General features: G+C 43.2%; 1 protein-coding gene across 3 annotated transcripts in view; it reads left to right on the top strand.

Moving 5' to 3' along the window:
• LINGO1 (leucine rich repeat and Ig domain containing 1) overlaps window positions 1-27,438 on the top strand; it is a 520,596-nt gene that overhangs the window by 106,428 nt on the left and 386,730 nt on the right. For all 3 annotated transcript variants that reach the window (XM_075345577.1, XM_075345576.1, XM_075345580.1), the window contains one exon: window positions 6,959-7,015. In XM_075345577.1, the coding sequence (XP_075201692.1) occupies window positions 6,981-7,015 (35 nt within the window). In that variant the 5' untranslated portion in view covers window positions 6,959-6,980. The remainder of the gene's footprint in view (window positions 1-6,958; window positions 7,016-27,438) is intronic.

Below are 27,438 nucleotides of genomic sequence, written 5' to 3'. Positions count from 1 at the left end.
TATATGCGGCAATATAACAGCAGAATAGAGCAATTTTTGGCTGTGCGACTGGTGTTGCGGTCAAAATGGATGTGTAGGCTTAGCTTTAGGCTGGGGTCACATGAGCGTATAAAATATTTTTGTCCCATTCTCATCCAGAAAAGTGGGATGAATTTTTCTCACTTGTCATCCATGTGCTCTCCATATACAATCCTTTTTTTACCCAGCAGCTATTAATCTTTTAGGCTGCTTTCACACATCCCATTTTTGCTGAGCGGCACAATACGGCGCTCTGCAGAAAAAACGCAACCTTTTTTTTTGCCGCCGGTTGCATTTTTTCCCGCATAGACTTGCATTAGCGCCATATTGTGCCGCATGGCCTTGCATTGCGTCCGTTTTTTGCCGGATGCGGCATATTTAGCCCATGCGGCGGCCGGATGGAACGTTGCCTGGCAGGTTTTTTTGGTGAGGCAAAAAAAACGCATCGTGCCGGATCCGGCGTGATGCAGCGCAATTTACAATGCAAGTCTATGGACGCTGGGTTCGGCGTACTGCGGTAAAAACGCCGGATGCGATTTTTTTGCACTGCGCATGCTCATTTTCAAGTCAAAAAATGGACGGGCCGCATGGAAAAACGTATGCAAAGGATCAGTTTTTTTCGCTGCATCCGTTGCATAGGTTTTTGAGCCGGATTGAGCCGCACTGCAAAAGCCGGATGTGTGAAAGCAGCCTTACAGGACCATTTACAATTTCCCATCTTACAGAATTGTAGTGTATCCATAAAAATCGAATGCCGTACTGATGGTAAAACATCTGATTTCTTTTTTGTAGCACTTTACCAATTTTGGAGTCAAATCGCAGCATGCCTACATTGCCCCGTCATAAATTACTTTTTCTTTTTAGGTGCTGGGATGTTATTACTTTGCACTGTTCTTATGTAGTCGGTTTGTTTTGATACTTTAGTAACAAACAGAGCTCTGTTTTTTTCCAAGATTTAGGCTATGTTCACACTAGAAAAATGATTTTTCTTAAGAAATTCCTTAAGAAATTTCTTAAGAGTGCACCTGTGTTAAAAAACGCACCAAAAACGCACCTGCGTTTTTGGTGCGTTTTAGGTCCGTTTTTGGTGCGTTTTAGGTCCGTTTTTGGTGCGTTTTTACCGCTGGTTGCTCCCTGCGTTATTGTGCCAATTATCTATGGCAAAAAACGCAGTTAGCTGCAGAAAAGAAGTGACTGCTCATTCTTTTTCTTAAGAAAATCTACTGAAAGAATTTTCTTAAGAAAAAAACGCAGTGTGTGCACAGCTAATTTTTTTTGCCATAGGTTTTGCTGGGGAATGTCTGCAGAAAGGTTACAAGAATTTCTCAAGAAATTTCTGCAGCAAAAACGGACCAAAAACGGACCAAAAACGCAGGTAAAAAACGCAGTGTGTGAACACAGCCTAAATCTTAGGGATTTGCTCACTTTGGGGTTTCACGGATTACATACCAAAAAGTCTTATCTCACTGTCCTTTGTGACGCCAACGACCTTTGCTATATTTGGGGTGAAATGACTTTAAAATCACAGAGAAGAAGCATAACACCATTGGTGAAGAAAAGTTATATCCTGTATTTTCAGTGCAAAATTGGAGATCAAGACAAACTTTAGGCCCCATATTTGTTGCTCATCTTGTGTTACACTTCTCACACTTAGGCGGGCTTTGCACGTTGCGACATCGCAAGCCGATGCTGCGATGTCGCACGCGATAGTCCCCGCCCCCGTCGCAGGTACGATATCGTGTGATAGCTGGAGTAGCGAAAATTATCGCTACGCCAGCTTCACACGCACTCACCTGCCCTGTGACTGTCGCTCTGACCGACGACCCGCCTCCTCCCTAAGGGGGCGGGTCGTGTGGCGTCATAGCAACGTCACACGGCAGGCGGCCAATAGCAGCGGAGGGGCGGAGATGAGCAGGATGTAAACATCCCGCCCACCTCCTTCCTTCCGCATATCCTACGGAAGCCGCGATGACGCCGGTAGGAGATGTTCCTCGCTCCTGCGACTTCACACACAGCGATGTATGCTGCCGCAGGAACGAGGAACAACATCGGACCGTCGCGTCAGCGTAATTATGGATTACGCCGACGCTGCACCGATGATACGATTACGACGATTTTGCGCTCGTTAATCGTATCATCTAGGCTTTACACACTACGATGTCGCATGCGATGCCGGAAGTGCGTCACTTTCAATTTGACCCCACCGACATCGCACCTGCGATGTCGTAGTGTGCAAAGCCGCCCTTAAGCTCCTTGATAAACCACGGCACATGGTATTTGCTGTTCCAATGGTATGGAGGGAGACAAGAGACCATTCTACACATTGCTATTTCTGTATGACAATAATTGCTAGAATTACAAGTAAAACAAGAAATTCAGTGAAACATCCAAACATTCCTTCAGCAATTAGGCCGGTCTCACCTAGCTCAGAGCTGCCATTCCCCACTCCAGCAATATTTTAGACTTTGGATCTAGAGGAAGATTCGGACGTTGATTTGGTTGGAGAAGAAGCTGTTTGACATGATCCTGATATTCTAGGCCATGAGTCTGAGGAGCCTCACAAACAATATTAGGTTTATCTAAATGATTTACTGTATTTTTCGTTTTATAAAACGCACTGGATTATAAGACACCCCCCAAATATAGAGCTAAAAAAGGTAAAAAAAAAAATGGGGTCCATCTTATACTCCGGTGGCGTCTTACTGTAGGGGGGCGACAGCAGTGGTGGAGCGGGGGTCACAGGAGGCATGGGGGTGCTGGAGTAGGGCAATGCTGGCTGCGGTGTGACCGGCGGTGCTGGCTTCTGTGTGGCCAGCTGTGCTGGCTGCTGTGTGGAGCAGGGCAGTGCGAGGATGCTCCTTTGGCAGTGCAATCATCAAATAATGCCGCCTGGAATTGGCGCCTGCACATATTGAGCTCTCTGCTCAATCACAATCCAAGAGCTCCCATCTGCGCACTCGCCGACTCCTGGCAGCATTATTTGAAGATCTCCCCGCACTGCATCGCTCCACACAGTGCCCACCGCAGCCAGCACTACCCTGCACCGCCGACAATATCTCACCCACCACAGCTACCACAGTCACGCACCGCTGACAGAGCATCTCCCCTGCCACAGCTAGCACAGCACCGCACCGCCGATGGAGCATCTCACCCGCCGCAGCCAGCACAGCCCTGCACCACCCAGCACCACCCAGCACCACACAGTGTCCAGCGCAGTCAGCAGACCACCCATTCTCCACCTTCTGGTAAGCTACATTCGGATTTTAAGATGCACCCTTCATTTTCCTCCCAAATTTTAGGGAGGAAAAGTGCATCTTATAATCTGAAAAATACGGTAATTCGTGATCTGAACCTATCAAAAAGTCAGGCAGAGCTTTTGGCTCCGAGGCTCAAAGGCTGGCACTTGCTGGAACAGGGACCACAATATGTTCTTTCTGCCATAGGTAGCAGGAATATGAACACTTATTTTCAATGGAAGGGGAGCTGGTTTACTGTAACTATGCAAACTCTCCTAGATGCAATGGGACAAGAGTAAAGACCTCAAACTGGAGACTTTTAATAAACTTTAAAAAACAGTTTAAAAGCAGTACGTCTGCATAATGGCAACGAAAATCCATCTATTTCTCTTGCTTATGCATCAAATCTGAAAGAAACATGAAAATATCCGCCTTCTGCTGTCAAAAATCCATTCCGATAACTATGAGTGGAATATTTGTGGTGATCTGAAGGTAATAGCCTTGATGATTGGGTTGCAGCTCAGCTATGCAAAGTTTTGTTGTTTTCTCTGTGAATGGGACAGCAGAGACCGCAAAAAAATATTTCACAAAAAACAGAGACCACCAAGAAACAATTTGACTCCAGGAAGAAAGACTGTCCTGCATCATCCTCTGGTAGCTCCAGAAAGAGTTTTGCTTTTGCTATTAAAACTTGGGCTGATGAAGAACTTTGTCAATGTGATGGATCGTGATGGCGAGGGTTTTGCACCTGAGAAACAAGTTTCCACAAATCAGCGGGGCCAAAATCATGGGGCAACAAATAAGGGAAATTATGAAAAACACTAATTTTGACAGAAAATTAAGGCTGCTTTCACATATCAGTTTTTTTTGCATCAGGCACAATCCGGTTCAAAAACCTATGCAACGGATGGGGCGAAAAAAACGGATCTGTTGCATACATTTTTCCATGCGGCCCATCCGTTTTTTGACGGATCCAGTATGATATTGAGCATGCGCAGTTCAAAAAACCGCATCCGGCCGCCGGATGGGATTTTTGCCGCAGGACGCCGTATCCGGCATCCATGGGCTTACATTGTAAATTGCGCCACATCGCACCGGATTAGGCGCGATGCGGTTTTTCACCGCAGACAAAAAACGCGGCAAGCACCATTCCATGCGGCCGCCGCATCGGCTAAATATGACGCATCCGACAAAAAACGGACGCAATGCGGCACAATCCGGCGCTAATGCAAGTCTATGAGGAAAAAACGCATCCGGCGGCAAAAAAACGGATGCGTTTTTTCTGCAAAGCGCCGGATTGTGCCTGATTGCAAAAAAATGATGTGTGAAAGCAGCCTAAGGCCTGCGCCACACATCCGTGCTGCCGGCACGTGTTTGTCATTTTTTACACGTACCGGCGGCACGGAGACACTTTAACCAATGCTACCCTATTGTAGCAGGCACACACACGTAAAACCACACGGAACGTGTGTCCGTGTGCGTTTGTACGTGTGTGCGATTTTCAAAGCGCTGACATGTCCGGTTTTTCGCCGGCAGCACGGGTGTTACACGGCCCGCACCCGTACCACACGGGTGTAGTGTGGATGCGGTCCCGTGTGACACGCGCCGGAGAAAACACACATGTCAGTGAAAAAAAAAAAAACATTAACTCACCTTCTCCAGCCCTCCTGTCTCTGCCGCTGCTGCCTCTTGCTGCCGACCGCCGCTCATTATTCTCATTGAATATTCACTTCACTGCCTGGCAGCAGCAGCAGCGGGGAGACGGGAGGGCTGGAGACCGAGGATCAGCACCACGGACAGCAGCGCGGACATCAGGAAGGACCAGGTGAGTATAATAATTACTGATTCTACGTGTGCTATCGCGGATAGCACACGTAGAACACACGTGTCACGCACGTACCAGAGACACGTACTTACCTGCACACAACACGCAGGGAAAATACGTGTCTCTCGGCACGTGCGTGAAATTCACGTGAGTGTGGCAGAGGCCTAAGGGAGACTGAGGCAACGGTGTGGGAGTTGTTAAAAAATGTAGTGGTGAACTTCATTTGCCACTATAAAGCACCAATGCGTAGTGATATTGTGACGGAGTTGTTACAACACTACAAAGAATTGGGATGCAATATGTCTCCCAAGATACATTTCCTGAAATTCCATTTATTTTTTTTTCCCCTATAACCTTACAGATGTCAGTGACCAGCACAGGGAGCGGTTTCATCAGGACATTGCGCAACAAGTTTCAAAAATGTATATGCATCTTATTCAAAATCCCTGAGCGGTATAAAAATTCTGAAAGCAGATTTACAATCAGGTGACAAATTACCATAAGAACCTGCATATTTCATGCATTTAACAAAAAAAGTAACATTTTGTGGGCCAGTGAATTATTATCTCATCTAAATGGCTCTTGCTCTCACGAAGATCAGGTGGTGTCACACGGTGTTTGGCTCTAAACTCATTGAGCAGCAGACACTATTTAGACTACAGACTCTGACACTCCACACTTAACTTTCTCGGGTGCTTCTGAGTTACACAGACAGGCTTGGGTGTTAACCAGCTGTGTGCTGATTAGTGATTGGACTGGCAGGAGTTAATTTCTGCAAGCCTGTTGGTTACCCTTTGGATCACATGTTGTGGGAGACGTATCACAGGTACTCCACACCTTATTAAGATGGAGGAATATGTTTTCCCATGCCGACCATAGCATTTGCTAACCCGACCCATGTGCTGTTGTTTTCCTGTTGCTGGTGATTTACTGTGTGCTACTTGATGTGCTGTGGAAATCCTCTTGTCATGTGGTTATTTTTTCCCTGCTAATATTTCCTCCTGATCACATATTGTCTTATATTTCCATGTGTGCTAGCTGTGCGATTGAGTTTTGGTTTCCCCATTTGTCCATATCTGTGGGTTCACCAGTCTTGTCCCGGTCCTCCCTGGGGTGGGGAAGAGGGGGATATTAGATCAGGGCTAGCCAGTAGCAGGGTGAAAAAGTCGGCCAAGACATTGTCACCATTAGACGTATCTCTGGGAGTAGGACAGCTATGGCCCCCTAGCCTGAGGGCCAGTCTAGGAGCCCCGGTCTCCTGTTATTCCTTGTCACCCCGTGACAGGTGGACTGTGGTGGTGTTCTTGAGGCCTACTCAACACTGGATGCTCATAAGAAGCAACCTAGTGACAATGTTTTTAAAGTATCCTGGATAGAGAATGTGACATTCAACGATTAGACAAATTCTTTGCCTGATCATAAAACAAATTGTCAATGGGATCTGCTATATGTATATACAGTATACACAATATACCGGTATATTCATTCTACCAATATACACTCTATGCAAATACACAAATACACAGAATATGCAAACATGACAGATAATACACTTCATTTTTATGCAGAATAAAATAGAGTGGTGGGAGTCTTGGCTAGCGGCAGTCAGCTGTGGTCACTGGTAGCTGGTGCCAGCTGCCGACAGTGGACCCCTGCTCCCCACCCATTCTCCTAGTCACAGGCTGTAGCAGCTGTGTAAGGTCTTTCCTTTGAGCTCCTTTGGTGATGGGGGACATGAGCTATTGCCCAGTTTGTCCCACTCTAACTACAGCCCTGCTTGTACTGAAATGTTATAAAAAAAATGTATTGCATGATATTTGCATGTCTGCCTTCCATCTTCTAATAAATTGAGTTAACCATAAATAATTTGTTTTTCCAGATTGGAGGACTGTGAATTCTGCATGAGCAACACAGATCTGAGCCCTCAACTTGACAGGTAAGCCGTTCTCTATTAGTATGTGGACAAACTAAAAACAAGGTCCTGTATTGGTATTGTTTAAACCCCAAAGGCCAGCTGATTGAGGAACTCCTCTCTATAACATCTATATGTCCTAATGGAGCAGACCCTTTAAGAGTGGTAATACCCCATATCCAAAATTATCAGTTACTCATGTCTTGTCTTTTAAACCATAGGCACATTCACCATATATGTACAGTCAATGTACCTACTGCTCGTGGTGAGCTTGCTCAAGAACTTGGACCACTCCATACAGTCCAGGTGCTGGCTGTAGTACACAGATGCATTCAAGGCTAGATTGGATTGTAATAGTTTATTTTCTTAATTTTCACTGTCAAGTTTGACTGCAACATTTCAAAGGTCGTAGAATGAGCGTGGTGCTGATGGGCTTCCCGGTCAACCGGAGGCTTATTGAAGACTACCATGTTTCCTATGTTAGAAAATGAGCCTTTGGCTTGGATTCATAGGAACCTGTCAATTTCACAATATACTACAATCAAGCACTTATAGGTTCAAATTCCCTAAGGGGACTGATAAAAATATGAAGCAGTCCATTCAAAGTTTAAATTACCCCCTTTTCACCTATGTAAAAATATAAAACAAATTTCCATATTTGGCATTGCCATGTGCATAATGGCCCAAATTCATTAACTAAATATTTGTCAATTAACACCAAAAAAGCCCCATAAAAATGCTAGAACTGTCTCTCAATAAATGCAATAAAAACTTTGTATATACCCCAAAATGGTGTCAATAAAAACATCCACTCACCATGCACAGTAAAGAAGCCCTCATATGGCTATATTGACAAAAAAAGTAAAAAAAGAAAATGTCTGTTGGAAGAAAAAAACAAGGGCAAAAGCAAAAAATTGCATTGTCCTTAAGGCCATGTGCGCACTAGAAAGTGCCTTTTTCTTAAGAAAAAAACGGACCCTCTGAAAAAATCCCACACCCGCTGTAAAAAACGCGGTAAAATCGCACCCGCGTTTTTGCCGCGATTTGCCATGGTTTTGCCGCAGTTTGCCGTGGATTTTGTGCGGATTTGCCGCGGATTTACCGCAGATTTTCCGCAAGTTGGTTCCTGCGGTTTTTACCATTATCTATGGCAAAAACTGCAGGTACCTGCGGAAAAGAAGTGACATGCTCATTAATTCCGCAGAGTAAATCTGCGGGTATGAAAAAACGCAGTGTGCGCACAGCATTTTTTAAAACCCATAGGATTTGCTGGGGAATGACTGCAGCAATGTTAGACACATTTTCTGCAGCAAATCCGCGACAAATCCACGGCAAAATCCGTGGTAAATCCGCAGCGTGCGCACAGGGCCTCAGATGTTAAAGGTGTGTTCACACTTGGTGGATATGCTGCAGATTTAATTTCCAGATTTGCAGGTGAAATATCCACAGAATATTACAGCATCAGCAAAGTGATTAAAAAAAAAACTTTGATGAAATTGACATATGGCATAAATTTAATATCTGCAGTAAGTCAGTTGTTTTGTATTTGCAATGCAAATGGTCAAATCCATTGGAAAACGTACAGATTTTGCTATAATTCGGATTTGAGGCTACACCAACGGCCAATTTCATAGTGGAAAAATCCACTGCTATGAATTCATGAATGCTAATTAGATTTCTCAGAATGAGTGTCTACTTTCCCTAAACAAAAATGGTCAAAGCTAAATACATATATAAAAATCTATATTTTATTTTTATTAAATAAAGATTAAAAACCGTGAAATAACCCATGAAAGTCAGACATATAAAATACAATAAATTAGTGGACATTAGCACCAGACTGCTAAAAGTAGAACATTGTACTAAAGAGGTATATTAAATGCCATCTCAGCATTGCGGACGTATACTAGCTGAAGTGGACAATACTATAAGGAGTGATATTAGCTGCAGTAAATGCTAAGTGGCATCAGACAAACCTCATCTATTAAGAAAACGCACTCAACACGCTTTTTGTATCGAGCTTCATCAAACACCCCCTGAAGAAGCTTGATGCGAAACATACATTGGTTGTGTTTTCTTGGTAGGTAAGGTCTGTCTGATGCCACTGTGCATTATTACAGCTATGTACTACCATTTCTCATTCTTTATTCTTTTTTTTAGTATTTACACTTTCTGAATAGTTTTCACCACTTTGAGCTTGTGCCTTCAACCGAGTATTCATCTAAAAGGGTGAGAATACTGTAATTTTTGGATTATAAGATGCACTTCTCCCATAAATTTATAATGTGAATGTACCATGGGGTGAAGAGTGGGCGTTGTGCTGGCTGTCGGGCGCTGTGCTGGCTGCGCTTGGGGCTGTGCTTGCTGCGGTGGGGGGCTGGGCTAACTGCAGTAGGAGCTGTGTTGGCTGTGGTTGGGCTGTGCTAGCTGCAGCGGGGGCTGACCAGGCTGCAGTAGGGGCTGTGCTGGCTGCAGTGGGGGCTGTGGAGGGCTTTGCTAGTTGCAGCGGGGACAGTGGTGGGGGCTGTGCTGGCTGCTGTGGGGGCTGTGCTGGCTGCGGAGGGGCCTGTGCTGGCTTTGGTGGGGGCTGTGTGGAACAGGGCGGCGCAGCGGGTGTGATGCTCTGTCGACGGTGCGGGCTTTAAATAATGGCGCTCAGAGACGGCGTGTGAGCAGATGGAGCTCTCGGTTCAAGATCTCATGTGTGCACGCACCGCCTCCGGCCCATTGATCTCCTCACAGCGGACTTTAGGATATTGGCCTCTAAGGTGGTGTAAGCGCAGATGAAATCTCAGTTTGTCATTGAACCGAGAGCTCAATCTGTGCACGCGCTGGCTCTGGGTGCCATTTCTTTGAAGCCTGCACCGACGACAGAGCATCTGTGACACCGGCCGCACCGCCCTGCTCTACACAGCCAGCACGGCGTCCACAGCCAGCACGGCGTCCGCAGCCAGCACAGCCCCCACTACAGCATCGTCCTACTCCAGCACCGCCCCTGCCTCCTGTGACCCCACTCCACCACCACTGCCACCCCCCTCCGATAAAACACCACCGGACTATAAGACAGACCCCATTTTTTTATACCTTTGTTATCTCTAAATTTGAGGTGCTTTCTATAATCCGGTGCGTCTTATAAAACGAAAAATACGGTACATTTCATATATCTCTTTATTATTACTATGGTCTTCTTTTTGGCCACCTATTTACTGTATTTTATATGTCTGACTTTGTATGTTCATTTCACAGTTTTTAATCATCATTTAATAAAATATGTATTTTTACTATATAGTTTGATCCTTGCACATTTTTTGTTTAGATTTTTTATCCTATTGGGCATATTGGCGTCTTATCTATAGCTCATAATACATATATAGGTGAGTTTCTAGTAGTTTCTGGCGTTTGGTTGTAATTCAGTCTCTTGAAAAGTAGTTATTCCAATGTGTATGGTCCATATACAGTTCCGTGCCGTACAGATAGGCTTCATGAAATGTTTCCTGTTCGCTGCTTTCCAATATAAACATGAATTAATTAGTTACTAATATTAATCATCTGAAAAAATAATTACAGCAACCGAGCGAAGAACACACAGTTTCTTATTTTATTATGCTGCGCATGCATCTCACATCTAAGTGCAAATGTGAAAGCTACAGAAAGCATCACATATGATAGATTTACCATCTGTGCTGCCTTTCTTTAGAATTCGATGTTCCTTGTGTCAAGGTAACAGGTAAGAGACTAGTAATTTATTCAATGTAGATTCTCAATGTGGAAATGTTTGCTAAGCGCTGAAGAATAGTGTCAAATACAATAGAATGAAATGAACCGAACTGAAGCTGTAAAGTCTATATTTAGTTTAGTTGGTATTTTTTATTTGACTTTTAGTGCTAGATATGTTTTATATAACAGTTCTGAATTATACATTGTTTTTCAGGAAAGCGCACATGTGTCTGTCATAGATTAATGGGGAATCGCTAGGAGATCTGGCCATGCAGCACTTGTAAAGAAGATTTCATTTTGTAGTCTTGTTTAATAACTATTATTTAACTTCTTTATGTAGCATATATACTATACATTGATTTATTGTACACCTTAACCCACAAAATGAGAACATAAAAAGCTTTTCTGTACAGTCACCTTAGGGATTCTTCGGCATTTTCGCTCAGCCACTGATTGCCGATCTTTGCTGCTAGCTGTTTACTCTTGCACGAAATTACATGTTGTCCATGCTGATGACATTGACAACATGTCATCTCAGGTGCCATCCATAGTCACATTACACTGCAGACCCCATAGTCAAGTGACATGTCATGAGTATGGATAACACATCATCATGTACACTTGGCAGCATTGGCGATGTTGGAACAAAGTAGAATTCCTATGGCAACCATATTGAAAAGCTCTATAAGCTCTCTTTGTTCAAATAGGAGCCATAAACCTTAAAGGGTATATCCGGGACTTGTGCCTAAGCACCAACAGGCGTGTAGTGGTTACCTACCTGCCTGTTACGCCCGTTCTTCACTGGCACAGAGCAGTCACAGACCTCTAATGCTGGCGATTCAGCTACTTAGGCTATGTTCACACTAGAAAAATGATTTTTCTTAAGAAATTTCTTAAGAAATTTCTTAAGAGTGCACCTGTGTTAAAAAACGCACCAAAAACGCACCTGCGTTTTTGCCGCGTTTTCGGTGCGTTTTTGGTGCGTTTTCGGTCCGTTTTTGGTGCGTTTTTACCGCTGGTTGCTCCCTGCGTTATTGTGCCAATTATCTATGGCAAAAAACGCAGTTAGCTGCAGAAAAGAAGTGACATGCTCATTCTTTTTCTTAAGAAAATCTACTGAAAGAATTTTCTTAAGAAAAAAACGCAGTGTGTGCACAGCTAATTTTTTTTGCCATAGGTTTTGCTGGGGAATGTCTGCAGAAAGGTTACAAGAATTTCTCAAGAAATTTCTGCAGCAAAAATGGACCCAAAACGGACCCAAAACGCAGGTAAAAAACGCAGTGTGTGAACATAGCCTAACACTGATGTTGCATCAACAGCATGGTGGCTTCTGATTTATAGATGGGGTGGGACTTCCAATGTTACACTGATTGACAGCCGACTCCCCGAGTTAGGCAGTGGAAGCAGGTAGGCAATCAGCATGATGTTGGCAGTCCCACCCCGTCTACAAAGCCAAGCGGAAAAGAATCCTTGGCTCTATTGACAAAGCCACTGAGTTGCTGGCAGGATCAGTCTGGGCCTGCGAAGAACATCACTGGGCATAACAGGCAGGTAGGAAGCAACAACCTGTCTGTTAACTTAGGCACATTTTTTTTAAGTCCCAGATATATCCATTTAATTTATACATTTCTGGAAAATCAACTTAGAAACTTGGTGATAGATATAAAACATAAGTATTTTCTATTCGCTGATTTTTATGTGTATTTAATATATACATTTTTTTCAAAATTGCATCATATCATTATGACAATTTTTTTTAGAAGCATTAATGTTACTTTGTTACTCACAATTTGAAAGTTGGTTATCACATCCTACTTACGGTACATAAAGCGATGGCAAATCTGTACTGTTCTGTCAGTGGTGTACTTATTAAAGAGGGGGCCCATTTGTGTTGTTGGGTTTTGACTTTAAGTGCAAATGGTGCTAATGTTTGTTGATAGGACCAACCAGGACTTAAAGAGGTTGCCAAGTCTAAGGGGTACTTTGCACGCTGTGACATCGCTAGCATCGGCTAGCGATGCCGAGCGCGATAGTCCCCGCCCCCGTCGCACATGCGATATCTTGTGATAGCTGCCGTAGCGAACATTATCGCTACGGCAGCTTCACACGCACTTACCTGCCCTGCGACGTCGCTCTGGCCGGCGAACCGCCTACTTCCTAAGGGGGCGGGTCGTGCGGCGTCACAGCAACGTCACACGGCAGGCGGCCAAGGAGGGGCGGAGATGAGCGGGACGTAAACATCCCACCCACCTCCTTCCTTTCCGCATAGCCAGTGGAGGCAGGTAAGGAGATGTTCCTCGCTCCTGCGGCTTCACACACAGCGATGTGTGCTGCCACAGGAACGAGGAACAACATCATATCTCCTATTGGTGCGACATTTTGAAAGTGACCAACGCTACACAGATCACCGATTTACGACGTTTTTACAATCGTTTATCGGCGCATTAAGGCTTTACACGTTGCGACGTCATTACCGGCGCCGGATGTGCGTCACTTTCAATTTGACCCCGACGATATCGCAGTAGCGATGTCACAACGTGCAAAGTACCCCTGAATCCATAAGTCTGCAGTTTCTCTGTGACTGCAGACTTATGAATCCTCACATTGCACGCACTGTGTGCTGTAAGGATTCGCCGGTTTCAGATCCTGGAATGGCGGTCACCTGACCGCAATATGCAATATACAGTTAGGTCCAGAAATATTTGGACAGTGACACAAGTTTTGTTATTTTAGCTGTTTACAAAAACATGTTCAGAAATAAAATTATATATATAATATGGGCTGAAAGTGCACACTCCCATCTGCAATATGAGAGTTTTCACATCCAAATCGGAGAAAGGGTTTAGGAATCATAGCTCTGTAATGCATAGCCTCCTCTTTTTCAAGGGACCAAAAGTAATTGGACAAGGGACTCTAAGGGCTGTAATTAACTCTGAAGGCGTCTCCCTCGTTAACCTGTAATCAATGAAGTAGTTAAAAGGTCTGGGGTTGATTACAGGTGTGTGGTTTTGCATTTGGAAGCTGTTGCTGTGACCAGACAACATGTGGTCTAAGGAACTCTCAATTGAGGTGAAGCAGAACATCCTGAGGCTGAAAAAAAAGAAAAAATCCATCAGAGAGATAGCAGACATGCTTGGAGTAGCAAAATCAACAGTCGGGTACATTCTGAGAAAAAAGGAATTGACTGGTGAGCTTGGGAACTCAAAAAGGCCTGGGCATCCACGGATGACAACAGTGGTGGATGATCGCCGCATACTTTCTTTGGTGAAGAAGAACCCATTCACAACATCAACTGAAGTCCAGAACACTCTCAGTGAAGTAGGTTTATCTGTCTCTAAGTCAACAGTAAAGAGAAGACTCCATGAAAGTAAATACAAAGGGTTCACATCTAGATGCAAACCATTCATGAATTCCAAAAATAGACAGGCCAGAGTTAAATTTGCAGGAAAACACCTCATGAAGCCAGCTCAGTTCTGGAAAAGTATTCTATGGACAGATGAGACAAAGATCAACCTGTACCAGAATGATGGGAAGAAAAAAGTTTGGAGAAGAAAGGGAACGGCACATGATCCAAGGCACACCACATCCTCTGTAAAACATGGTGGAGGCAACGTGATGGCATGGGCATGCATGGCTTTCAATGGCACTGGGTCACTTGTGTTTATTGATGACATAACAGCAGACAAGAGTAGCCGGATGAATTCTGAAGTGTACCGGGATATACTTTCAGCCCAGATTCAGCCAAATGCCGCAAAGTTGATCGGACGGCGCTTCATAGTACAGATGGACAATGACCCCAAGCATACAGCCAAAGCTACCCAGGAGTTCATGAGTGCAAAAAAGTGGAACATTCTCCAATGGCCAAGTCAATCACCAGATCTTAACCCAATTGAGCATGCATTTCACTTGCTCAAATCCAGACTTAAGACGGAAAGACCCACAAACAAGCAAGACCTGAAGGCTGCAGCTGTAAAGGCCTGGCAAAGCATTAAGAAGGATGAAACCCAGCGTTTGGTGATGTCCATGGGTTCCAGACTTAAGGCAGTGATTGCCTCCAAAGGATTCGCAACAAAATATTGAAAATAAAAATATTTTGTTTGGGTTTGGTTTATTTGTCCAATTACTTTTGACCTCCTAAAATGTGGAGTGTTTGTAAAGAAATGTGTACAATTCCTACAATTTCTATCAGATATTTTTGTTCAAACCTTCAAATTAAACGTTACAATCTGCACTTGAATTCTGTTGTAGAGGTTTCATTTCAAATCCAATGTGGTGGCATGCAGAGCCCAACTCGCGAAAATTGTGTCACTGTCCAAATATTTCTGGACCTAACTGTACCTACTTCCAGCCAGAATCCGATTAGATGGTTGTGGCCTCGCAGTCATAGCCTAAAGTGTTAACACCCTTGAAGTTAAGTATTTCTCAAAATTGTTGCAATTACACAATTTATTATACACATGTTTATTTCCTCTGTGCGTATCGGACCAACAAAAAAAACTGAGAAAAAAGTGAAATTGGACATAATATGACACAAAACTTCAAAAATGGGCCAGACAAAATTGTTGGCATGCTCAATTTAATATTTGAATATTTGGCTGCACACTGTTTGGAATAAATAATTGCAAACAATCGCTTCCTATAACCATCAACAAGCTTCTTACGCCTCTCAACTGGAATTTTGGCCCATTCTTATCTTGCAAACTGTTCCAGGTCTCTCATTTGAAGGGTGCCTTTTGACAAAAGCAATTTTAAGATCTCTTCACAGGTGTTCAATGGGATTTAGATCCGAACTCATTCCTGGCCACTTGAGAACTCTCCAGCACTTTGTTTCCATCCAATTCTGGGTGCTTTTTGAAGTACGTTTGGGGTCCTTCTCCTGCTGGAAGACCCCTGACTTAGGATGCAAACCCAGCTTTTTGGGCACCACATTGTGACGCAAAATCCTTTCGTAATCTTCAGATTTCATGATGCCTTACACACAGTCAAGGCATCCAGCAAAACAACCCCAAAACATATTTCAACCTCCACCATATTTGTAGGTACTGTGTTCTCTTCTTTGTAGACCTCATTCCATTTTCAATAAACAGGAAAATAATCTGCTTTACCAAAAAGCTCTACCTTGCTGTCATCTGTCCACAAGATGCTTTGCCAGTAGGATTTTTATATATTCACTAGAAGGTGGCCCGATTCTACGCATCGGGTATTCTAGAATTTACGTATTGTGTAGTTAATGTATGATTTTTTATATATATATATATATATATATATATATATATATAGATGTTGTTGTGTGTAGTTACCAAGTGTTTGTGTAGGGCGCTGTACATGTTCTGGGTGTTGTCTGGGTGTGGCGGGGGGTGAGAGCGGTGTTGTTTGTGTGTTGCGTTGTGTGTCGTTATTTGTGGAGCGCTGTGTGTCTGTATCGTTGTGTATGTGTGTTGCGCGGTTTGTGTGGGTGTGTGTGTGTGTTTTGGGGGGAGGTATGTTTTGTGCAATGTGTGTGTTGTGCGATATGTGCATATATTTGTGTGTGCCGCGGTGTTTGTGTTGGGTGTTGTGTGTGTGCGGCGTTGTGTGTGTGGGTGTCTGTGTAGGGCAGTGTTTGTGGTTCCCAGTGTGTGTGTGGTGTGTTGTGCAGTGCGTGTGTGGCAGTGTGTGTGTGTGTTTTGGGGGGAGGTGTGCACCCCCCATCGTGCTCCATCCCCCATGCTGTGCACCCCCCATCGTGCTCCATCCCCCATGCTGCGCACCCCCCATCGTGCTCCATCCCCACTCCCCATTGTGCTCCATCCCCCATGCTGCGCATTCCCCATCGTGCTCCATCCCCCATGCTGCGCACTCTCAAACGTGCTCCATCCCCCATGCTGCGCACTCCCCGTCGTGTTCCATCCCCCATGCTGCGCACTCCCCATCGTGCTCCATCCCCCATGCTGCACACTCCCAATCGTGCTCCATCCCCCATGCCGCGCACTCCCCATCGTGCTCCACAGTCACACATCAGACAGTAAACACGCACACATCTGATCGCATACACTCACACACACACCCCACTTCTCCCTGTGCCCACCGGTGGGCGGTCCCAGCAGCTGTGCTGCATGCCGTGCTCCTCTGCCGACACTCACAGATCCGATCGCATACACTCACACACACACACTCACACACATCCGATCGCATACACTCACACACACACACTCACACACATCCGATCGCATACACTCACACACACACACTCACACACATCCGATCGCATACACTCACACACACACACTCACACACATCCGATCGCATACACTCACACACACACACACTCACACACACACACACTCACACACATCTGATCGCATACACTCACACACACACACTGACGATATCGCACATACGCGCTGACACAATCACAACATCCGGAGATACCACATGCTTCCGGCCATGTGATCCTCCGGCAGGTCCTGGAAGATCACTGCACAGTATCGCCGCCGAGAAGCAAGCGATATCACGGGATGTTTTGAGTATGTGGATGCGATCTGATGTGTGTGTGAGGTGTGTGTGAGAGTGAGTGTGATCTGATGTGTGTGTGTGTCTATTCTTATGTCTGTGCGTGTGTGTGTGTTCCGCCGCTGCAGGACCTTAATGCACTCACCTCGGGGCGAGAAGCCATTCCGTGTGGGGGCGGAGCCTGGGCGAGCGGCCAATCCGTGGGGGGGGACGGAGCCGAGGCGAGGAGAGCGGCCAATCCGTGCGGGGGGGGCGGACCCGAGGCGAGGCGAGCGGCCAATCCGTGCGGGGGGAGGAGCCGAGGCGAGCGGCCAATCCGTGCGGGGGCGGGGCCATGGCAAGGCCAGCGGCCAATCCGCTGTTTGTCACCGTAAGGACATGTCACGGTAAGGACACAATTTTGGAGCAAGACAGACAGACAGAATAAGGCAACTATATATATAGATGTACTTTTTAGAAAACTGAAGTCTAGCTTTTTTATGTCCGTGTGTCAGCAGTGGGGTCCTCCTGGGTCTCCTGCCATAGTGTTTCATTTCATTCAAATGTCAACGGATAGATCGTGCTGAAACTCATGCACCCTGAGCCTGAAGGACAGCTTAAGTTTCTTTGTAACTTGATTGGGGCTACTTATCCGCCATCCATAGCATCCGGTGTGGCAACCTTTCATAAATTTTTCTCTGCTATCCACCTTCAGGGAAATTTGCTAGTGCCATGGATTGTAAACTTCTTGATTTTGTTGCGCACCATAGACCATAGATCATCAAGATCTCTACAGATGGACTTGTAACCTTGAGATTGTTGATATTTTTAAATAATTTTGGTTCTGAACTCCTCAGACAGTTCTTTTCTCCTCTTTCTGTTCGCCATGCTTAGTGTGTCACATAGACACACAATGCAAAGATTGAGTCAACTTCTCCCCTTTTATTTCTTTTCAGGCATTATTTTCATATTGCCCACACCTGTTACTTGCCACAGGTGAGTTTTAGCAAGCATCACATGGTGCAAACAAAGTTGTTTACCCACAATTTTGATAAAATGTGTAAATGCCATAAATTTCTTGGAGAAATACTTACATTTCTGGAACAATTACAAGTGTGCCAACATTTTTGGCCATGACTGTACATATGTAAAAGAGGTTTTTCATTTACTATTTTTAAATGTTTTGCTTGTTCATGATACTCTGCTCCAGCGATACCTCTCAGCTCGTAGCATTACAACTACAACATGGGACTCCTCCAATGTAGACGGTGTGACAAAGCTGGCAATAAACTCGAGGACTCTGGTGCATGTCAGCTTGATTTGCATATTATTATTTATTATTATAGCGCCATTTATTCCATGGCGCTTTACAGTGAAAGAGGGTATACGTACAACAATCATTAACAGTACAAAACAGACTGGTATAGGAGGAGAGAGGACCCTGCCCGCGAGGGCTCACAGTCTACAGGGAATGGGTGATGGTACAATAGGTGAGGCTTTTACAGTTGACTTATCATAACTGGCACATCAGATCTCTACAACAAGGTTTAATTTTTATCTGTGGACAAGCACATGCAGAGCTATACAAATGCTCCATATTTGCTTAAGTATTCTGTTTAGTATTTTTCAAGAAGGAAAGATATTTGGCAAGAAAGCATTGTCTTCATTGTAAGGCCACTTTCATACTGTGTTTTAACCTACGTTCACTGACCCCATCGGGGCATCCGTCCACACCCCCTTTCCCAGTAGGAAAGAAAATGTATTAATTCTTGTGTTAACTTTTAATTTTTAAATGTATTTTACAATTTTGGATAAAATGATCCAAGTTTCATCATGGTTTTGGATCTGAATTTCATCTATGTTTGGTCATCAATGTTTCATCAGGGATTTTCACATATGAAAAAGTAAAGAACAAAGCTTCTCCGATACTAGAACCTTATTGTATTCGTCAAAATGGCAGTGGGGATACATAAAGTACATTTTTTTTTTGTTTCATTTGTATCTTTAATTAATTTAAATTATTTATTTACAAAGAAAAAAATATTCTAACAATTTTATTTCATAGTGCTTGAGAATAAATGTAAGCTGTTACAACACTTTGATAAATAATATGAATAAATGGCCTTCAGATCAACATTTCATCTCCCCAATGAAGGGTGATGTCAGAGGTTTTACACATTAGGCTATGTTCCCACAATGAGCTTTTGATGAGTTCATATAAAACGCAATGTCTCACAGTCCCAGCAAAGTTGATGGGATTTATAGAAATCTCCTGCCCTCTATGCTTTTCTGCAAGCTGACTTGCGGTGTGTGTTTTGAACTTGCAACATGTCAATTTCTCTTGTGGATACGCTGAGTTTTCTGTGCAGATTTTCCCCATAGAATTGTATTAGGTGCTGAAAATCCACAGGTAAAAAAACACACATGCATTTTTAGTGTGTCAAACACAAAGTGGCTTTATTTAAAGCATGACATACTAAAAAGAGACAAAAAAACGTAACATCAAAAAATGCAGGCTAAAAAACATAATGAAAAAAATGCAAATAACCTAATTTACATAAAAAGGAGCAAAAATTCTGCAACATCAAAAACTCCCCAAAAGCTCATTGTGGGAACTTTGCCGTATCCGTTCTGACTTTGTGCTCTTTATGCAGCCGGTATTCTGGGTTTTCTTGCTCCTTTTCACGATAGGTTCACATTAAATACTTTCCTTGCAGTGTGTAGCAGAGGATAGTGTTTTAATGTTAGATTACATTATTGGGAGAAATTCACTAAGTGCCTAAGTGTTTAATGGTAATTGACTGCAGTGAAGTGTTACTGTGGTAAGTAGAGATTACTGAGCTTACTTGATTTTACAGAGTGTCTTAACACTTAGGCCCCGATTCATCAGTTCCGTTTTTTCTAAGCCACTTTTCTTTTTTGTCTTTTGTGGTTATTTGCTTCCCTTTCCTTGCACCAAATTCTTCAAAATGATGCACGTGGCTCATGAATGTTGTGCAAAATTAGGACCGGTCTCTATTTTTGCTTTTTTTTATAGCCTTATTAGCGCAACATTTGCACCAAAATAACTAGTGTACCTATAATCACTCCAGGTGCTGGGAGAACTGGAGTACATTTGTCACAAATTTTACAACTTTTTGAAAAATAGCAAATGATGAATTAGGCAAAAACATCTGGAAACCCTAAACTCTATCAACAATGGCGAACATGAAAAAAACCCATATAAAATAAATGTTAAAGCAGCACTCCAGCATTTGTTTAGGTTTTTTCAGCACTGGAGTGGCGCCATAAATGTAAGCCCCCTGTATTATACTTACCCTCCGGCGTTTTATAGTTTTTCAGTGCCACTGTGATCCCACAGCGCAATCTTATGCTCTTAACTTCTGACTGGCTGGAGGTCAGAAGTTACGGCATTAAGTTCTCAATACAAGTCTATCAGAGCCAGAACGAAATTCTTATAGACTTACTGTCATGCGCTGTCTGGATCCGCACATGTGGATTACTACTCCGGCATATGACTCTGTTCACATTGCAGAATTCGACAGGCAACCTGCTCTCTATTAAGTGCTCAGCTCGGCTGGGCGTCAGCTGAGTTGTTTCACTGCTCTCAGCCGTGCAGGAGTTAATCCTTTTTGAAGCAGTGTGCTACTCTTCTAAGAGACAGGTTGCTGATTACTTTCCACAGCTGGTCTCCTCCTATTTAAGGCTGCAGAGTGTGGTAAGAGACCGCTGAAGATAGCATCTGCTTAGCTGTTGTGATATCCCTGTGTCCGTGGTGATCTTCCGTTTGGTGACCAGCAACTTGTTACCTGTGCTATATGAAAGTTCCTTAGTGTGACTTTCGACTTCCCCTTTGGTTTATCCCTTCCGGTGTCTTTTTGTCTCCCCTCTGTGGATATTTTCAGAGTGCGTGAGCTTCAGTTTTACCCCCTTGTCTTTGTCTTGTGGGAATTTTATTACTTTGTGTCCTGTCAACCCCAGGGTTGGGTGTATTGGGTATTAGGTCAAGGCCCGGCAGGAGACAGCGCTCATGTTGGGGGCCTGGACCTCCCTACCTTCAAGTGTGAGAGTGATCTTAGGGGTCTCAGTCCTTAGGGCTAATATAGGTTCCCCTGTGTCCCCTAGGCACCCGTGACACTTAGGCTATGTTCACACACTGCGTTTTTTACCTGCGTTTTTGGTCCGTTTTTGCTGCAGAAATTTCTTGAGAAATTCTTGTAACCCTTCTGCAGACATTCCCCAGCAAAACCTATGGCAAAAAAAATTAGCTGTGCGCACACTGCGTTTTTTTCTTAAGAAAATTCTTTCAGTAGATTTTCTTAAGAAAAAGAATGAGCATGTCACTTCTTTTCTGCAGCTAACTGCGTTATTTGCCATATATAATTGGCACAATAACGCAGGGAGCAACCAGCGGTAAAAACACACCAAAAACGCGGCAAAAACGCAGGTGCGTTTTTGGTGCGTTTATTAACACAGGTGCACTCTTAAGAAATTTCTTAAGAAATTTCTTAAGAAAAATCATTTTTCTAGTGTGAACATAGCCTTACATTGATTTTTTACCTCATGAAACACTGGAGCTGTCGGCAGGTCACAGTCACCAGAGACCAAACGGAGAGCCCCTGGAAACAATTGAAGATGGTTTGTATAAGACATGGGACAGGGGGATTATATTAAAAACAACACTCCAGTGGTGAAATAAAAAAAAAATGCTGGAGTGGGACTTTAAAAAAGGTGCAAAGTAAAAGAAGAATAGAGTACAAATGAAAAACATGCAAAATAACACCAAAACCTAGAAAAAGCACAAATGCAATGATGAATCAGTCAGTGCTTGGGATATGCTCTGGGAAACGTTGGTATTGTTTCTTTATCTGGACATGTAAAAACAATGATGGAAAGCATACATTGACATTAAAAAATGAGGTATGACAGTGTACAAAACACACACATAGATGCGGGGGTCTTTTTGCTGGCTGGATATTTAGAGACAGGGAAAACCTACAATGGTCTTTTTTCCTCCCTGTTGTGCTGAGTAGTAGATAATAGCACGTATAGCATATGCTGCCAGGATGTTTGGGATTTTAGTAGAGTAGTACATCTCCCATTATTGTATCTATTTGTGTCCTAGATGGATACAGTTCTTATGATAGATCTGTACATCCCGGATAACATATCCTAGTACCTTATTCACCTAAAAGTTGAGTTTAAAGTGCTTAGTGCATTCCACGGGTTAACAGATGCCCACACCGTCCAGATAAGTAAGTGTGGCTACTGTGTCTCGCCATAGTACATGGATATAGTAAAATGCAGTCACCATATATACCGTTGTGAGAGATCATTACACTTTAACATCATAAATGTAGTTTAAGCTAATAAATGCCTGCACATGTGAATCAGCTATCACCAATTATAACTGCAGTACACATTCGACACAGTAACCCACATGGTGAAATTCAATCAATGTATGAAGGCAAAGCAATATTACCCATAGTGTTTAGGTGGATAAATTCAGCTCAGCTAGACCTCCACCCCAATGTACATTTCGCATTGGAGAGCTTCCTCAGGGGGCCCTCCCAAACATCCTGGCAGCATATGCTATATGTGCTATTATCTGCTACTCAGCACAACAGGGAGGAAAAAAGACCATTGTAGGTTTTCCCTGTCTCTAAATATCCAGCCAGCAAAAAGACCCCCGCATCTATGTGTGTGTTTTGTACACTGTCATACCTCATTTTTTAATGTCAATGTATGCTTTTCATCATTGTTTTTATATATACAAATGTGTGTGTTAATAAAATTATTTATAATTGAAAAGTGCTCTGGTATCCTATTTTGATGTATTCAGTTGTTGAGCTAGCATATAACATATAACCAATAATAATGAAAATCTGGATATATGTATTATTTATCTGGACATGATAGTCTGACAGTATTAAGCTTTGGATGATTTGGAATATGTGTAATGTATATTCACATTCAGTTATCTAATAGGCTAAGTTACAAATATATTTACAATGTTTGCGGCATAAATGTTATATATTGTCCCATATTGAAGAGATTGTAGCATGTGGATATGTGCTCCAGATTGGGCGATATATCTAGAATGTATATACACACACAATATTCTAGACACCTTCCACAGCACCAGGGCATGCTCTTTATTATATTCTTGCTAATCCTTCTGCTTATCCTCCTAAGGGCACTAGTAAAGCGTCATTCATATAGTTACTTGTGGGCTCAGAAAGTCACTGTTAGGACACTTGACATCTTGACCCGTTGAGTTCGTCTCACATGACAGCATGCAAGTCATATAGGCATCAAACTTTAAAAAGGAGGAGTCTTTGCGCTCTCGGGCACTGCCTTGCTCAATCTCTGCTGGCCACATTAATTGAAATTAAAAAGAAATGAAAAATTTACCGGAAAACATTAATGATTCCCAGGGCATGATGATGTTCGTTGCAGAAGTGCAGAATATTCAGGAGGAGAGACAAAGTATTGAATATTCTCATGTTGCATTTAGTAAGTCTTATCGGGAATACGTTAGATCTATTTTGGGTTATATCTCTGAATAAGTAAAGCAGTATAATTTGTTACACTTTTTTTCCCCCAGACCTTACATTTCTTAAAAACTAGTTCAATTATCCTTTAAACTTCTGGTGACTATGACCATTTTCATGTGCAGAAATCATTAGGCACCAATATTGTTAACGTTGTCTGAGTTTTAGCAGTTCATTGCAATCAGAGGTAGACTACGTGGCCCTCGGTATGTGCACTCATGAACATCATACATCTATAAATAACTCCTTAATTCCAGAACCATGGACACGGTGTCAACCTGGATGCCCTTACGCAGCTAAAAGCAAATCCCTATCCACCAGTATCGGATTTTTAGACATGGCTGTAGAGAACTGTGCCCACTGATTCACAACAGCATTACAGAAGTCGGGCACCGATAGTGCACAGAGAGTGTGATTCGTCCTGATTCATGGTAAAGATATGCCCACATGTGACATGAAGACTCATTGTAAATAATTATGCAATTTATATAAATTTGTATAAATCCCATTCAGTTGTATGTGACTGATTTTTTTTTTTTTTTAATTTGTAGTAATTTCTTGAAACAAATCTGCTGCCCCATACAATATTTTAAATGTGTTAACTAAGGGCACTGGCATCATACACTTCACTGAGATCAGTGTGTTTTGTAACATTGATCTTCATTTATTGTAATTAAAGTGGTTCTATCCCATCTTACAAAGTAACGGAATGGCTTGTCATTATGTGACTACAGGTATCAAGCCAGGAACAAAGGGACTACCAGCGAGAAGCGCAACACCAGGGTAATGTCACGCCAGGGCATAGAACCACCGACGAGTGGCACAACACAAAGGGTACACTAGGGAAACGAAACAATGGTAGACCCTAGTCTTAGGGAGAGGGGAGCGGGGTCACCTACTAACTGGAATGTCTTGTCACGATGTGTCTACAGGTGTCAAGCCAGGAGCAAAGGGACTCCCAGCGAGAAGCGTAACACCAGGGTAATGTCACGTCAGGGCATAGAACCACCGACGAGCGGCGCAACACAAAGGGTACACTAGGGAAACGAAACAATGGTAGACCCTAGTGTTAGGGAGAGGGGAGCGGGGTCACCTCCTAACTGGAATGTCTTGTCACGATGTGTCTACAGGTGTCAAGCCAGGAGCAAAGGGACTCCCAGCGAGAAGCGCAACACCAGGGTAATGTCACACTGGGGGGGAGAACCACCGACGAGCAGCGCAACATAATGGATACACTAGGGAAACAATACAACGGTAGACCCTGGTGCTAGGGAGAGGGGAGCAGGGTCACCTCCTAACACTCACATGTGGCTGATCCCTGCACAACCTAATGTCCATAAATAGGTCTTTACCCCCACCGTACGCTGATCACATGCCTAGTCCCTCATTGGCCCTGTACTCACCATGACTAGTGAAGATCAGTGAGACGTTAGTCTCACCAATACAATAAGACAACAAAAGGAAGGTAAGATAAACAGGTGGAGAAAGACACAACAAAAAGCACTCATTGGATTCTTGCATAGGAAACTTTGCAGCTGCAATAGTAACAACACCACAACTATGCAGGCTGTGGCACATTTGTGACATATCTACATCGTATGTTATAAATGTCCGATAAGTGGCACCCATCTATTGAGAGAAGATGGAATACCCAAGTCCTATTCTACCAGGCAGAGAGAAATTTAGAGACCACTTATAGATTATTTTATTTTGGATTTGCACTGCTGTTAACTAATATTGCTGAAATGGCCAAACTTTTTTATTTATTAATTTTATTTTTATACTATGTATTCATTTGGAGACATGTCCATTTACTTGTAGTCAGGGTTGCAAAACATCCAGAATTTCCAAGACAGTCTGTAAAAATAAAGGCACTTTTTTACCCTGTCTGAAAAAAAATGTAAGGCATCCGTGATATTTTTTAAGCTAAAGAAGCTCATACAGATTATTTTAACACAATTATCATTATTTTACAGTTTACAGTGAATGCAGCTGATGTCTTCATATCAGAATTATGGGCTGTAGACATTGATCACTTATAATTATAATGATTTATAATGGTTTTTCAACGTGTGTGTAAAAAATATTGTCTGTCTGTGAATTTTTTTGATAAGATGTCCAGAAAAAATATGTCAAGTTGGCAACCCTGCTTGTAGTCTATGTGCAATTCAGTCTTAGGGGTACTTTGCACACTACGACATCGCAGCTGCGATGTCAGTGGGGTCAAATCGAAAGTGACGCACATCCGGCGTCGCTGTCGACATCGGAGTGTGTAAATCATTTTTGATATGATTAACGAGCACAAAAGCGTCAAAATCGTATCATCGGTGTAGTGTCGGTCATTTCCATAATTTCATAAAGACCGATGTTACAATGTTGTTCCTCGTTCCTGCGGCAGCATGCATCGCTGTGTGTGAAGCCGCAGGAGCGAGGAACATCTCCTTATCTGCGTCCCGGCTGCAATGAGGAAAGAAGGAGGTGGGCGGGATGTTTACGTCTCGCTCATCTCCGCCCCCCTGCTTCTATTGGCCGCCTGCCGTGTGACGACGCTGTGATGCCGCACGGCCCGCCCCCTTAGGAAGGAGGCGGTTCGCTGGCCAGAGCGACGTCGCAGGGCAGGTAAGTGCATGTGAAGCTGCCGTAGCGATAGTGTTCGCTATGGCAGCTATCACAAGATATGGTAGCTGCGACGGGGGCGTGGACTATCGTGCTCGGCATCACTACCATCGGCTTGCGATGTCGTAGTGTGCAAAGTACCCCTTAGGCCTGCTGCAGGCAAATGCATGAAAATCATTTGAGTTTCATCCAGAAAACTCGAAAAGTTTTCATTCGATTTTTTCACTTGGGACCCAGTCTATGCAGTGATAATCTACTGCTGGTAAAACACTCATTGTACGGAAACTATAGCACACAGTCTAATAAGAGACACATCCCTGAAATCAGTGTCTCAGCTCCTACCACATGCTGTCCTCAGGTTACATAGCAAAAAAACTACTGACAGATTCCCGTTAAAATCGAGCTGATGGATGAAAGTAAATTCCTACCATTTGTGTTCTTTGAAATTATGTTGTTTTTTTTGTTTTTTTTAAATAACACTTGGCGCAAGAATCAATTATATAGGATTTATTGGTTGAATAACTTGCTTTTATGAGACATTTGTGGTAAGGCTACAGTGTTAGTTTTCTTTTATTCTGTTATTGACAGTGAATGCAATTTTACTCCTGCATTAGCCGAGAACACAATGCTTTATTTTATTACTGTGTTACAAGAAGATGCATTAACTCATTCTCCAGTATTTATTTTTGTAAGTGCTTTTCACCATTTTAGCTCTGGACTGGTGTTGTTGATTGAGTACTGTTTTAGTCCTGTGTGTATTGAGATATGTATTGTCTGTGATAGATTAGTATTACAGGCCTTTCTGTGTGTTGTGTCTTCTGCGTCTTCTACTACTTTAGCTCTTTAGCTAAATATAGAGGGACTGTTGTCTAATTGCCCCAAATACTTTGTAATTGAGTCTGTGAATTGAAATATCATTAAGTAGGTAAGAGCTTTTAGCTTGACTTGTCCTGTTTGCAGCTTCATCCTCTAAACTCTGGGTGCCGCAAGCTATAAACATTGAAGAGGGCATTTCACTATGTGTTTTATTTTAAACTGTATATATATATATATGGTCTATTGAAGATTCTATGAAACTTTACCTTCTAA

Source organism: Anomaloglossus baeobatrachus, chromosome 4, assembly GCF_048569485.1.
Source record: "Anomaloglossus baeobatrachus isolate aAnoBae1 chromosome 4, aAnoBae1.hap1, whole genome shotgun sequence".
NCBI lineage: Eukaryota > Metazoa > Chordata > Amphibia > Anura > Aromobatidae > Anomaloglossus > Anomaloglossus baeobatrachus.
Note: the sequence above shows the minus strand (reverse complement) of the source record. Positions and strands in the feature narration are given on the sequence as shown.